Source organism: Grammomys surdaster, unplaced genomic scaffold (genome assembly GCF_004785775.1).
Source record: "Grammomys surdaster isolate TR1022 unplaced genomic scaffold, NIH_TR_1.0 66, whole genome shotgun sequence".
Classification (NCBI taxonomy): Eukaryota; Metazoa; Chordata; class Mammalia; order Rodentia; family Muridae; genus Grammomys; species Grammomys surdaster.
Genome location: NW_021604568.1, coordinates 19832311 through 19847149, shown reverse-complemented (window position 1 = coordinate 19847149; position 14839 = coordinate 19832311). Strand labels below are relative to the sequence as shown.

At 37.9% G+C, this 14839-nt stretch overlaps 1 protein-coding gene across 2 annotated transcripts in view; it reads left to right on the top strand.

Annotated features, from left to right (window-relative positions):
• Cacul1 (CDK2 associated cullin domain 1) overlaps positions 1 to 13214 on the top strand; it is a 56004-nt gene extending 42790 nt beyond the window's left edge. For both annotated transcript variants that reach the window (XM_028775227.1, XM_028775218.1), the window contains 3 exons: positions 3112 to 3250; positions 8501 to 8544; positions 8930 to 13214. In XM_028775227.1, coding sequence (XP_028631060.1) covers positions 3112 to 3250; positions 8501 to 8544; positions 8930 to 8970 — 224 coding nt within the window. In that variant the 3' untranslated portion in view covers positions 8971 to 13214. The remainder of the gene's footprint in view (positions 1 to 3111; positions 3251 to 8500; positions 8545 to 8929) is intronic.
• Positions 13215 to 14839: the final 1625 nt, after the last annotated feature.

Below are 14839 nucleotides of genomic sequence, written 5' to 3'. Positions count from 1 at the left end.
TTGGGCTTGTGTTTCTATTTATTACAGCCTTATCCAAGAGGGCAGTTGTCTTTACATGCTTCATGAGGCTAAATGACAATTGGGATTATGGTAGCAAAAATCCTGGAACTTAAATCAGAGTGAAATGTTGGTTTATGATTTACTTAGAACTGTTTTCTACCAGTAAAAAGCAGCTGCTTTGGTTTTTGTAATACCTTGAGAGAGATCCACAAAATATTTGGCTAGATACATTTACTGGGTGTGGTGGTGCCACTCATAAGTACCATCATTTGTGATCATTTGTGATGCTGAGGCAAGATTGTAGTGAGTCTAAGGCCAGCCTGAATGCTGCATACCTAGACTTTTGCATAACAAAGCAAGAAAAATGAATCTTGTGTTTGGTCTTAGTTTTGTCTTTGTTGTTAATGCAGTTTCTCCTTCATTTCACACTGTAACTATGCATAGGGATACACACTCAAATTACATTTTCTAGTCCATTACATGTTGGAAAGGGATCCAGAACAGTTGATAAAGGGAACATACATAAACAGTGCTTTTATTTACAAGCGAGGCCTGTAAAAGACCTTAGTGTGCCTATTTCGTAGTAAACTTATGGTTAGATGTAAAGAAATCCAAAGAGCCCTGTAGTTGTCTTCCTGTTATCTAGCCATTTACAACATGCCCATAGGGGAAGTTTTAGAATCTCAGGACAAAATATTGTCCTATAGTCAGTAAACACAAAGGATTCTTAAAAAAAAAAAAAAACAACTCAGAAATTGCTTTTCTGTGAAATTTTGATACGTAGAGATTCAAAGAAGTAAAATGTGAGTGAAACGTGTTCACCAATAGTAATACCAATGAAAAACATTTTTAGCTGTAGTTACTCATCACTTGAATTTAATGATTATTTTAATTAACTCATAACTGATGGTAATTAATTTAAAAGACACTTTAAAATTTGGCTTGCTAAAATAAGAATCAAGTGAAACTGGTATTAAGGAAGTAGATTCAAGAAATAGTCTCTTTCTGAGGTCACTATAAAATGATCAATGACATGTAGAGTGTAAATGTTTATGTAACTTTGGCTTTGGTCTTAAATTCTATTCTTTGTTATTTTAACAAATCATTTATATAAAATAATTATATAAAGTTATAAAAATATTTTATTACATGTTCTAGTAAGCTGTTAATTTTTCTTCTAGTTTTTTTAATATTTGAATTTCATTTTTATAGTATTATTAAATGCCTTATGATTATTTCTTGTGTACTAGGTTATAAGTGACATTTTTCTTTTATGTTGGAAATCTTCCCAGTGTAATATGACAAAATATGCCTTCTAAGGAGGCAAGTTTATTAGCCATGGCATTTTACACATGCAGCAAAATTGCAGAATAAAGCTATTATCACTGTGGGTAGAAAAAAAATGTAGGTACCTGTTTATCTAAATGCTATTTTATCTAGGTTGGGCTCTTGTAATAGGATTTATACTCTTTTGTGAGGAAAATTCTGTGTTTGAGAATTGTTCTTTTCAAAAGGTGACTTTTATCACAGACTAACCTTTGGCTGCCCTTGGCGCTTTCAGAGATGTTATTAAACATGTTTTGATGTTTTTATGTCTGGGGACCATTATGTTCCTGGTCTAGTAAAATTCTAGGCACCTGACAGATAAAGGTTGGAATATTTCAAAGCCGAATTTTAAATGTAGAAGTGTCTTCTGTCACGGGTGTCCTCGATAATGTTAGCCTTTCTGTGCCACAGTTACGAGTCACCTTGGGAGGTTTTCAACCTTAGATTCCTGACCCGACCCACTGGCAATTTGGAGGACAGCATTAATGCTAAGTTTTCATCTGAATTTTTAGAAACTCAACTAGAACCAGCTTCAGCCATCTTACCCTGCTTCTTTTCATCTACTGTACACACTTTTGTTTCTTTATTTTAATGACTAGAAGTCCCACCAATTGGTGGAAGGATTGGGCTTCTGTGCCTCAGATAATTGGCTAATCATTACCCAGAACACCCTAATGACTTTCTAAAACCACATGCCAGAGAGGCACAACACTGAGAGCGTTTGCCATGATGCTGTACAAGGAAGGTGTAGTAGGCTGACTTGCTCTACTCCCTATTCTGCATGTTTCCTTTAATTTAGCTCTTCTCCAGTTGGACATTTTTTTTTCCTACTTTTTAACTTGCCATTGGCCTACCACTATACAGCATCAAAACTGTGGCCATTTCAGATTGCAGCTTTTCAAGTGGGATTATGGGTTTACAGAGCACTGGCATGTTTGTGGTTTTTCAATATAAACAACCACACTGTTTGCAGAGGAATCTTGAAGGCCTTAACCTGAGACATTTGGAAAAGAAGTGCTCATGGAAAACCCAGTCAGGAAGGTGAGGCATCAATGCCATCCCTGAGTGGAGGACCAGTGTGCATATGTGTTTTACCTTGCATAATAAAATTTAATATTTACAAGCCCTTTTAATTCTGTTTTTTTTCTTCAAATAATCTATTCCTGTCTTTTACTCATCCCTGAACCTGACATTTTTGTCATATCTGTTGAAAAATATATTCCTATGACCTCTCCTTGCTTTTTTTTTTCTATAGATTATTCTTTTGGTCTCTTGGCCATGCAATTTTCTTTACCTTTACTGTTTTGCTCCCTCTCCCACATGAGGTTGTATTTCAACCAGGATTGAGAAGATTTTTATTTCTAAAGATCTGCTGGTTCTCTGCTTCCTCACCCTCTGAAGTGTGGTCTGGGCTTTGTTGCTTTGATTAGTGAGCCCCTAGAGCTGGGGTTGCTGTAAGGCTGTTCCTCTTCACACCTTCTTCACTTGGAATTGCCTAGTCATCTCATTTATGTTTGCCTACATCTTTAGAATTTTTTAAATAATATTTACTAAAAAGTTACAGATTCAATTTTCTTGAATCAATAATGTAAAAATGTTCATTTTATAATTTTATATATAATTTTGTATAATATATACAAAAATACGTATCTTTGTATGTTCACCAAAAGAGGTGTATACTAGGTTTTATTATTTGGTTTAATATAATTTTTTGCTATTTTAAATAAGAAACTTGCTTGTTTTATTTAAATTATTTCCTTGATGAATCATTTTTTTCCTTGACAGAATGGGTTCAGATGGCTCCGACATTGTTTTCTAAGTTTATTCCAAACATTCTGCCCCCGGCTATGGAATCTGAACTTTCTGAGTATGCTGCCCAGGATCAAAAACTTCAAAGAGAACTTATACAGAACGGTTTTACCAGGCAAGTTGGCTTTTCCTTAGTGATACTTTCCCATTTCTCTAGGCTTCTAGCCTGGCCTGCTGCTGCTGAGCGTCTTGGGCAGAGGAGTTGCTGAGAGCAGAGCTGGGGCTGCAGGCTCCTTCCTGTGGTGGAAGCTGCTTGTTTCTGTGTGGATTTTGGAGAAAGGGCAGTTAGACTGATGAGGCTCTTCCAGTTTGGAATTTGTAACATTAATCCTGAGGACAACAAAAACATTACTGAAGCATTACAATGAATTACTATACATTTTCCCACTAAACTGTCTTTCATGTTTTCTCTAAATCTAAGTGTTCTTTAAAAGTAGAGTATCTCTCTTTATAAATGTTCAGAAAGTTTGTTTCCTTTGTTTTTGGTGTAAATGTTTTATTTTTCTAAAATGTTTGTAATTCCTTATTATGCCCATACCCCAGAAAAATCTGGAAAAGTACAGTTCTTTTTTCTTTCCTTTTTTTTTTTTGGTTTAATATTTTTTTGCTTTTCGAGACAGTGTTTCTCTGTATAGCCCAGGCTGTCCTGGAACTCACTCTGTAGACCAGGCTGGCCTCAAACTCAGAAATCTGCCTGTCTCTGCCTCCCAAGTACTGGGATTAAAGGTGTGCACCACTACTGCCCGGCCTGTTTTAATATTTATATTAAAATGAATTAATACAAAAGTCAGGAAATCAATTGTTCAAGGATACACTAGTAACTTCTATTTTACCTATCTTCTGGTATCTGAATACTTAATATTGAGGAAATTCATAGAAAAGACAGGGATAAACATTCTTCTAAACAATTCTGAGGGCAAACTGAATTTCAGGGGAATGAAAAACCATAAAAACAACCCCCCCCCCAAAAAAAATCAGCCTTTTTCTGGGTCACTTAATCTATTTTGGTTAAAAAAAGGGAGTTCTGTAATTGTTGTCTGGTGTTCTTTGTTGGTCCACAGATTAGACTTTATTGCCCCCCCACCTTTTTTTTTTTTGTCATGGTAACATCTTGTAGTCTTGAGGTAGTAGAAGTGCTGAGAAGTCTACTGACCATTCACTTCCCTCCCTAACAGCTTATACCAGAACTGTCAGTGCAGAGGGATGTGTTTCAGATGTGAGTAGATGGCTTTTCTCTTTGAGATTGAGGAATCCTGTATCTCCCAATATTGTTAACTAGAGTATTATGTACAGGCCTTGACTGCTATATTTTTAACAATTTCATGGCTGTCTTTAATGCATCTTAATCATAGCCATCTCCCCATAATCTGCCAACTTCTCAGTATTTCTTCCTTCCAACTTCATGTCCTCTTTGCCTTTTTGTTTTGTTTTAATAACTCAGAATCTAGTTAGTGCTGTCTATGTGTACATGGACATGTAGGGTTACCTCCTGGGGTGTCAGCAACCTTCTAGCAGCACCTCCTACCCCTCCACCCTCCTACCCCCCAACCCCCAAAGTGACTTTGCCTCCCCTAGCATCCATCAACTGCCTCAGGAATTTCTTCTACCCATATTTATCTTTAAATAATATAAGAATAAACAGTAATTTTTATTTCTACTTGTCTACCTCAATAGATTAAGTAACCATTATTATTAGATTTTTTTTTAATTCTAGTTTTTTTTTTCAATTATAGACATAAGGAAACATTTAAGCATTCCCTCATATTTATTCTCCCCCCAACCCCCAGTATTGACTGTGTGTCAGTTTAGACTATTAGACATTTTATTTACTTAACAAGGTACTTAACTAGACCCCAAATAGGTTTTTTGGTAATACAGACGAACAGAGCTGCAGTGGAGAAGCAAAAATATGCCTTATTCAGTACTTGTTGGATGTGTATCTCAGAAATAGCTTGGCTGGGTCAAATGTAGATACAATTGGGAATGTGATTAATGCTGCCATTTTGCATATGCTTTTCATGGCCACTACTGAGCCCTTGTGGTTCATCCAGAGGCATCTCCTAGCCCCATTTTGGAGACTAGAACAAGTGAACAGGGTATGGAGCTGCTGGGTATATGGCTCTGTCAGACTTGGGTTGGGAAGAGATGAGTAGCTGACTCTGGACACCATCAGGTAGTATTTCTTTTGCTTTAAATGGACCACTGTAGTAGCGTGCTGCCAGGGCCAACAGGGTGAGGGAGCTATTTTGGATTTTGCTGTAAATTAGAATTTTAATTGCTCATAGTGAGATTCTTGAAGCTGTTTTAAAAAAATTAGGTAATATTCCAAGATGTAATAAAATTGTAATGTCTATCACAGACTTAAGCCAGTTTTATAGTTAACACCCTATTGCACATCTACTGCAGGACCTAGCTGACCTGCCAGCATTTCAATAATGACACTGAGGCTTCTAACATAGTTTGAAGTGTATGGCCTTATACTAAGGCAGTCTCCAGCTATTGTGTAAACTTAACCTGACTATTCTAGCACTGTGGCTTGGCACTCCCTGCTCCCTGTTCTGTTCCCAGAAGTTCTGTCCCTTTATTTTCTATCCCAGCTACTGGCTGTCCTTTATTATAATCAGTCAGCAGTATGACATTGCCAGAAATCTCTTAGGTTGCCTTTAGGCAATGAGGAACTGCCTGACCTTCATGTTTTGGGAAGGTGGGGAAGGACTATATAGAAATGATAATACCAAAACAGTGTCAGCACTTAGCTCTCTGCCCTTATAGTAATCAACAATTGAAAAAAACAGACACACACCATAAGAATGTAAGGGAGGTCACCCCAACACACATTTACTGTGAGGATTAAACTCTGCCTTATAAATAGTTCTCACAGGTTCTTTGATCAGAATAGGCCCTGCCAAAGGTAACTTCCTAGGACTCATTCTTTAGGCTTGCTTAACCACCTATCAGAAAGGACTGCCATGCTCAGCTCTGTAGAAAGCCTCTCTGCTTGATCTTCTATTTAATGCTCTGTCACTCTAATGTTTTTGTTAGTCATTAGCTAGCTAGGATTATTTTAGAGAAAAGTTAGGTTCACTAATGTGAAAGGGGAGAGAAACTCAAAACACATAGACTGTCCAGTAACACTTTTATTGCTTATTTTTAAGTTTTATTTCACCAGTGTTCGAAGCTATGCTAGAATGTGCCATAAGGCTAGTTTTCCAAGTCCTGACAAACACCTCACATATAAAATATTTCATCTGAGAAGTGGTGTCCTTGGTTTCTGGAGTACAGTAGAACTTTGTAAAGATACTGCTGTGTTTGAGTCAAGATGGTGGCTCCTGAATGTGGGCTTTTTTGTTTCATAGCAGAAGACAGTGTACAACTGGTAGACTTCACAAATCAGGTATTATCTTTGGCATCTACATCAGTTACTTTGTTCTGCCTGCTGTTTTCGCATCTGCATTTCAGCCTGTTACTTATCCAGTGAGAAGGTAGGAATGGATGCTTTGTTTAGAAGTAGAGGTTCCAGACATAAAACTATGTATCTTTGATTTTAATCAGCATTTATAACCATGTAAGTTGCTTGTCTGGCTTTGGTAGGTCACAAAGTTGGATATCTTCTTTTTAGGCTTTTCAGGGCTATTCCTGGAAAACACAATGAAATTTTTTTTCTAGATGTTCATTGTAAAGAATCCCATACTTCTCAGTCATGTAATATAGTTTTCCTGCCAGCCATCAAGGATCCTTAGCCTAGCAAGAGATGTCTGTCCTAATATGAGAGAAGGAAAGAGTGAACTTTTCCAGGTATTCTATCTGGAAAGTTATTTTAAAATTATCATTGGTGTAGTAATCAGATACTGTTTTCTTGTTTGATAGTTGAAGTGTGGGATGCTCAGGTCAGCATTTTAGTAATCATTTGAGATTATGAATTATTGACAAGTTTGTTAATTCTCTTATGTGCTAGACACTGAGGTACCAGGGTGATCAAGAAAGGCAAAGTACTCACTTTCGTGTACTTACTATGCAATACTGTTGGCAAACAAATAATAAACTTGCAAAAACACATTTAATTTCAAGTAAAAAAAAATGCTGTAAAGAGAATTAGAGAATGAGGTAGGGTTGGAGTTGTCAGTGATGTGGTATTGGCCTTCAAGAGGATAACTGAGCTGAAGGGAGGAGAAAGAGACAGCTATGTGACTGCCTTGGGAAGAGAGTGTTAAACAGAAAAAGATCACCGGCCCTAAAGCAAGCTGGAAAATGAGGTGGGAAAGACAGGCCAGAGCCGTGACACAGGACTGGGAAATGAATTAGAATTGATTTTGAACTAGTGGAAAGCTATGATGAGTTTTAATCAGATCTGTGAAGTATCTCATTTATACATACATACATACATACATACATACATACATACAATGTATGTTCACTATTGCTCTTATAATAGGAAGCCTGAAGACAGTTTGGGGATGGAGCTGAACACACATTATATTGTGGATGTGGTAAATTTTATTTATGTGTCTAATGAAGAAGATGCCGGACCTTCAGGTCTCAGAAATCAGAGCTGCCGATAAATCTGGGAGCCACAGAGCTGGTATGCTCTGCATCTTAGAAAAGAGGGAAGAATGTATATGGAGAAGAAAAAGTGGCTTGTGACATTATTCAACAGAGCCAACAACAATGGGAAGGAGAAAGCTCAGAAGAAGCTAAGAAAAGGGTTCAGGAAAGATGGGATGAGTTGCACCCTTGGTTGATTGACAAGGAACTGGTGCCATTACTACTCATTGGAGTCTGGGTTAGTGTCTGGGAAGCCAGAAGTGTGATTTGTGGGAGACATATAGCCCATTCACAACCACTCTTAACTGTAGTTCAGGACTTGACTGCTGGTAGGCTGGGTATCATATCTGAAGATTTGTGTTTTCCACCACAAAGGTCTTCAAGCACCATAGATTAGCACTTCCAAAGGCTTTGAGACTCTCAAAGTCTCAGTTTGGGGCTTGAGGGGAAGATTTTTAACTTCTGTTTGTTATTTAAAGTTTTGCTAGTTCATGCAGGTTACTAGGGATGTTGGTTCAGAATCCTGAGTTGTTTTCAAAAACATGTTAGCTTGCACCTGTTCCTAGTAGTCAGTGCAAACCATCTTTATAGATGATCCTTCACCTAATAACTTCATATATTTAACAGACTATATATGCCCTTGAGCTAACAATACTCAGGGTAAAAGACTCAGTTGATGTTCAGTGTATTTAAACAGGTTGTTGGGTTAGAACCTTAAGCATTTGCTGTTTGTACCATCACGTACATCAGTTTATTTCTGCTGGTTTTGTGTGTAAAGAAACCAGTCACTTTTGTTGACTGCTTCCTCTTTTCTTATCACCAGAGGTGACCAGTCCCGGAAGAGAGCTGGAGATGAGTTGGCTTATAGTAAGTGATAATGCTTTAATTGTTTTGATGGGTTTGTGATGTGGGCCAGTTTCTAGGGATGAGTATGGAGACCATGTGGGTAGGGGTATAGTCTAGCTGGCAAGCTTTGCATGTGGAGTTGGGGTCATTTGGGCCTTGGGCTTAAGCAGGTGCCAAGAGACCACCAGATTCTTTATCATACTCAGGAGTGAGGTAATGCCCCAAGATCAGTTCCTGGGGGTATGGGGTATTGGTTCATTTTCACATTTCTCAGAATTGTGTTGTTTTTCAAAGTTTTTAAAATAAACACACTAGGGGAGGGGATAGAGATCAGGAGGAAAATGGACTTGCATGTACAGAATGCTCTCTGTCCTTCACAGTTTTTCTTCTTCTGACCTTTTTTCAGACAGTCCATCCGCTTGTGCAAGTTCCAGGGGATATAGATAGTGACTGTTGAACTACGTTTCTCCCAAGAAAAGACACACTGGAGCTACAGAAACTGTTCCAGGCACAGTGGGGCCTGCACCACTCAGGAGCTCTGTCAAAGGCTGTTCTCAGAGAGGATACCAGACTTCTTTCTTTGATTTTCAGTTTTTAAAAACAAGAACTAACAAAAACAATTGCTGCTAGACTGGGGGGTGATTTTGAAATGGGACAATCTTATAATCTACAGAGCAAGTGTCTTGGAGAGAGGCCATTGCTAAAGTGAAGCTCAACATTTGAATCAGCTTCCTCCAGAAATACAAGAAAGAAAGAATTTTTTAAAAAGCACTTGTCTTGTTCATTTGTGGACTTGAAACATGGTGTCTCATGTCAAGATATCTCTGCTTAAAACTAAGCAGATGTTACAATACAGTGTTTTCACCCATGCCCCAAACAATCTGTTTTAAATTCAGATTGGTCCATGTTTAGCAATTAGTCTTGTGGAGGAAAATGCTAACAACTGCTTTCACTATTACTTTCCCTATCAATTCCCGTTTTCAACTGTGTGCCTTGAGCTTTGTGCACTTTGCAGCTATGTGACCATGTCATCAATCTCACAATGCTTCCCAGAGAAGTTGATATCTTGAACTGGCCCACCAAAGCCTCTGGTATGGCTTTATGTTTGTAGCAGAACCTGATTGAGAAAATGGAAGCACTAGAGGCTAGTCAGAATTCACCCTGCTGTCTCAGCTCTCATGGTGACCAACTCTTACTGAGTGGTTTCCATTCTGCTATCCCCTGATCTCAGCCTCCAGTAGGGTGGAGCCCTCCCTGGTTTCAGGCTGTGATACTGTAGAGATTACCCAACAGTGGGGGCTGCTCCCTGAGTTCCCTCTTGAGATGAATAGTTTTTAAACCCAAGTATGGTGAATAGTTTTTGGTCCATCTCATTTTAATGGGTGTATTTAGTACGTATAAAAGGTCGGCTCCACCCTGCATCTTGTAAACATCATGTTTGATATTTGCAACAGGGAGAGTTTGCGCTGTTGTTTGAAGGCTCCTTTCAGCTGTGGTAAAGCTGTGTTACCTGTTTCACTACACCAACAGTGCTCTTTAGTTCTTCACAAAAGTCTGAAGCTTATCTAGTTGTGTTTCATTAATAAAGAAAACTAGATAGACAAGGGAAAAGTATTTTTCTCCTCAAATTTGCTTGAATGTGAAGTGAACATTGGCTTTGTGCTACCAGGCTCCATCTGGCAGTGATGCTGACCATTCAGAGAATGCCCCCAAGCTACTGCTACCAACTCAGTGGGCAACAGAGTTAGAAGTGGAACACCAGGGACAAGAACATTACCCAGTAGCAGTCCTGTTTGTAAACTATGTTCCAGGGGAGGAATAGTTAAGAGCTAACAGCTTGATTCTTTCAGGTACTTGTCTGCAGTTGGTAGAGTTTATGGGGGTTTAATTGGCTTCATTCCATTTGGGTTATATTGAAGAACTTGAGTTAGGGACAAGTGGACTCTTATTATGGTCTGCATAGCTTTTTCTGCTCTAATGTGGAGGGAAAATTTTTCATTTTATCAAAAAGCCCTGTTTACTTTTCTGATGGAATGCTTACCACAGAGTTGTAAATATCATTTGGAACTGGTTTCTTCTACACAGCTTTAATATTTTTGACAATAGCAAAGTTGGAACATTTCTTGAAACGTAATAGGTTAGTGGTTTGTCCGGGAGAGAGTGCTCTTCTTTTTCTCCAAAAGAACTTTCCCTATATAAAAGCATTATATTAAATATATTGGCATTAAAGTGGGTGCTTTTGTGTTAGTAAATTAATGGAGAAATAGTCACATTAATTCTGTGTTAGCACAAAATAGGCAGAGGAAAGCCTGTAAAATTCTCATTCTCTGAGTCAAAGCTGGGTATCACTGTGCTGGTACTGAAAGACGGGGAAAGTGAGTGTGCTCCTGATGGATGTATCCTGGTGGTTAAGAAGGCTTTACAGTTTGTAAAACTTCAGGTGAAATTGACACTTCTTGTTAATTGAAATCTTTACAGAAGTCTTAGTCTCCAACTACGAGGAAATAAAATCTGTTCCCTCTCATTTTGTAATTCTGAAAGTACTTTCTTTTCATGTGTACTTGTATTTTTGCTAGTACAATTTTCTACCCCTGCTGAGGGCTGCTTTCTCAGTCAGATCCTTAAAGGTCAAATTGTGTAGATCAGTTAGTCACTGCAATACACTTGATTTGGCTAAATGGCTAGTGTGTACATTTGCTAAAAGTAGGCCTTAAAAAAAAAAAAAAGCCAGGAGGGTCGTCAATGGCTTGAAAAAGCAAACAGATGTTGGTGTTGAGAGACAGTGCTCATTTTAAAGGTTGACCTTACACTTGAGTATAACTAAGTTATCTGGTGACCTGCTGTCATAACTACACTCTGACCTGACAGAAATTATTTTCTTGGGGGCAGAAAGTAAAATTTAGTGCTCTGACTTGCCTAATAGTTGCTAGGCAGGGTTAGTAAGAAGAAACTCTGACTTGCATGCACAACTAGTAATGACTGTGCATTACTAAAACTTCTTAAAGTCTTTTATTACAGGTCACTCATTCCTCTTTTTGTCTAGAGTGAAGTTGGTATGTGTGTAGGTGAGACTGCAGAGGATGGATGTCCCTGGTCATGACACTGTGTATGTCTCTATTGCTCAGTCCTGTCTAGCTACTGCCCCCTTGTCGTTTACTTTGTCAGGTTGCAGATTTGCACACATGAATGATTCCTCAGGAACAGTTTCCATACTCAGCTTAATATACTCTGTATAGACCAAATAGCATCTAAAGTTATCAGCACAAGAGGGTTCATAGACCTACTAGCAGAGGTCATAGTGAGCTTGCAAACAAAACTGGTTTCTGCAGTTAATGGGAAGAGGAGCACGTAGAGTTATCCCTATAACCAGAGTAACCAACCTTCCAGATTTTGTTGGCATATTGGGGCTATGGTTTTTTTGTTTTTTTCTTTTCTGTTTCCCCTCTCACAGTAATTATTAACATGGTTAATATGTAAGAAGAATTGCCCTTGAGCTAAGATTCAACTGTTTATTAAGCAGCTATCATTTAAATGAAGCATTATTCAATGAATATGCACTAATCTGAGATAATAAGAAACGACTAAAAAGCAAAACAAAAACCGTGCATTAGCAATCCATCTGTTAGAGTTTGGTTTTTAATAGTGTGTGTTCTTTAGCTTTTAGCTTGGAATATTGTTTGCTTTTATCCTAGTGTAGGTCTCTTAGGGGGATATTAAAATTCAAGGTTGGAATGTGATACCCTTAAGTGACATCTGAAAGAAGTATCCACTTTTTCTGTTGATTACTGCTTTTCGTAATACTGTGCAAAATGTTCATTTTTACCAGAAGTTCAAGCAGAAATCATAGGGGTTCATAGAGAAATGGCTCTCTTGTGCTTTTCATTACCACATAGAAATTTTTCTTGGTTTCTGATCCCTAGAATATTTGGAAGGAGGTGTTTGTTCTTTCCCAAAGGAAATGCTCCCTCTCTGGTCCCCTGCTGCTTAGCTGCAGTCACTGCCTCCTCCCTCCTGCACTAGCTGAGACCTTAACATAAACCTCCTAGAGCTAGTGATGGGTCTGACCCCTGAGTGCAGGACCAATCTCTGCCATGAAGATCTCCATTTTAGGCTTGATTCCATTGTTAGAAGGGTGCTGCTGGATTATACCTCTGGGAAGGTCGGCAGCATGGCACTAGGGGTAAGAGTTGAGCGATTTGTATTTTGTATTTGTTCTTACATATTTACATATTGTGACTACTAAATTCAGTAAGACTGGATGTTCTCCTAAAGGTGGCAGTGCTCTTGGTTCTTCATAGTCTTATATGTCAATATTACAGCCCTGGATTTTCAGAGAAATTATTTAAACATCAAGTCCTGGGAAATTGGCTTAAACAAATGCTTATACAAAATTAGGAGATCATGAGCAGGCTAAAGGAGTTTTCTACCCACTAGCATAGCAGAACAAATGAAACATTGCTGTCTATTCTCCTGACATTTGTCATAAGACATGGCAAATCTGGCACTGTCCTTTGCCACTTATTTACAGAACATGACTGAAGCACTTCCTGAGCTGGAGTACAAAGCTGCTGGCCTGGGCTCTCCTTATAAACATGGTGGATTTTGAATCACTCCTCTGTATTAGGTATATATATTCTCACTCTAAAGTATTGTGGTTAATGAAGAATAAAACTTGTACAGATGTCATTAAACTGGCTTTTTAAGTTTTGTGCAGGGTCTCTGGGCTTGATACCTGGTTTATTGTTGTAACATGACATTCAGTTCCACTTACAGGGTGCTCTGTAACATGGTAGCTACAACTCAGACACAGTCAGCCTTAACCTCTATATCAATGACTACAAAACTGTTTTACATGTGCTTTAGGCATGATAGTATGTTGATACACATATACTATGGGTGTCTATAGCTTGTGTACTATAGGCATATAGTACATATTATGAATGTACTATAGGTGATTCTAAGCATGCTGTAGGTGATATAGTATGTATGTATACATACTGTAGATACAGTGTATAGTGTATAGGCATGAATGTACTATAGATACAGTGTTGCACATGTACTATAGGCATACATGGTGTGTGTATACAGTGTGCTTTGGGCATACATAGTGTGAGTGCACACATTTGCTATAGGCATATATAATGTACATGATTTCCTTGGTGGAGGAACCTAGAATCTTACAAGCATTTGATAACATTTTGACTGTTGTAAACATCTCATTTCCTTTTGGATTAATATGTGAGTCTGGTCCAAAGACCAAAAGACTTGCTGTAATATAATTTAAAACCTCATATATAAGTGTAGACAGATGAAAATAGGAAAATACTATTGAAAGAAGAAAAAATAGAAGGAACTTGCTGTACCAAAAAGATACATCACATTTTTCAGAAGTGTTACTAAATTTAAAGCAGTTATAATGGTATAAACATAGCTGGGTTAATGGGAAATGGGTAAAATTAGGAATGAAGGCATACATTAACAATGGCTTTTAATAGTTATTCTGGCCACGAGGAATTGTTCATTGAAAACTGTTGGAGAAAATCAAGTTGATTGCTATCACCCCATTCATCAAAAGAAAGCCCAGTTAGACTAAAAATTAAATTTAAAAGCATAGCTTAAAAAAGTCAGAATAACTCCCTATCTCCAGGAACTGAGAAGTTTCTTTTAAGGACAGTTATGAGACACAAGTGCTGTAGATGTGTCATCTGTCTTTGTGCTTTGTGGAGTGTTCAGTGTCTGTCCTTATGGATACATTTAAAAATTTTTAATCTATGTGTGTGGTCTGCATGAATTTATATGTACCATGTGCATACAGAGGCCAGAAGAAAACCACTAATCTAGAACTAGGGCATCAGTTCTGAACCTGTGGGTTGCTAGGGGTCAAATGACCTTTTAACAGGGGTGGCATATTAGAAATCCTCCCTATCAGATATTTGATTCATAACAGTAGCAAAATTATAATTATTATATAACAATGAAAATGATTTTATAGTTTGGGTCACCATAACATGAACTGCATTAACAGATGGCAGCTTTTGGAAGGTTGTGAACCACTAAACTAGAGTTACAGTTATGAGTTGATGGGTGTGCTGGGAACCAAACCCAGGGCCTCTGTAAAAGGAGTATGCACTCAATGCAGAGCCATCTATCCTGCCCCAAATTATTTAAATGTGTAATATACTAATACTAAGACAGAAAAGAGAAGACATTTTAAACTATTTTGGGTAGAATTTGTATCTTTTAAAACTTCCCTACTTTAAAAAAAATGCTTTTTTTCCCTTTTTTATTTGTTGTTTCTTGAGACAGGATTTCTCTG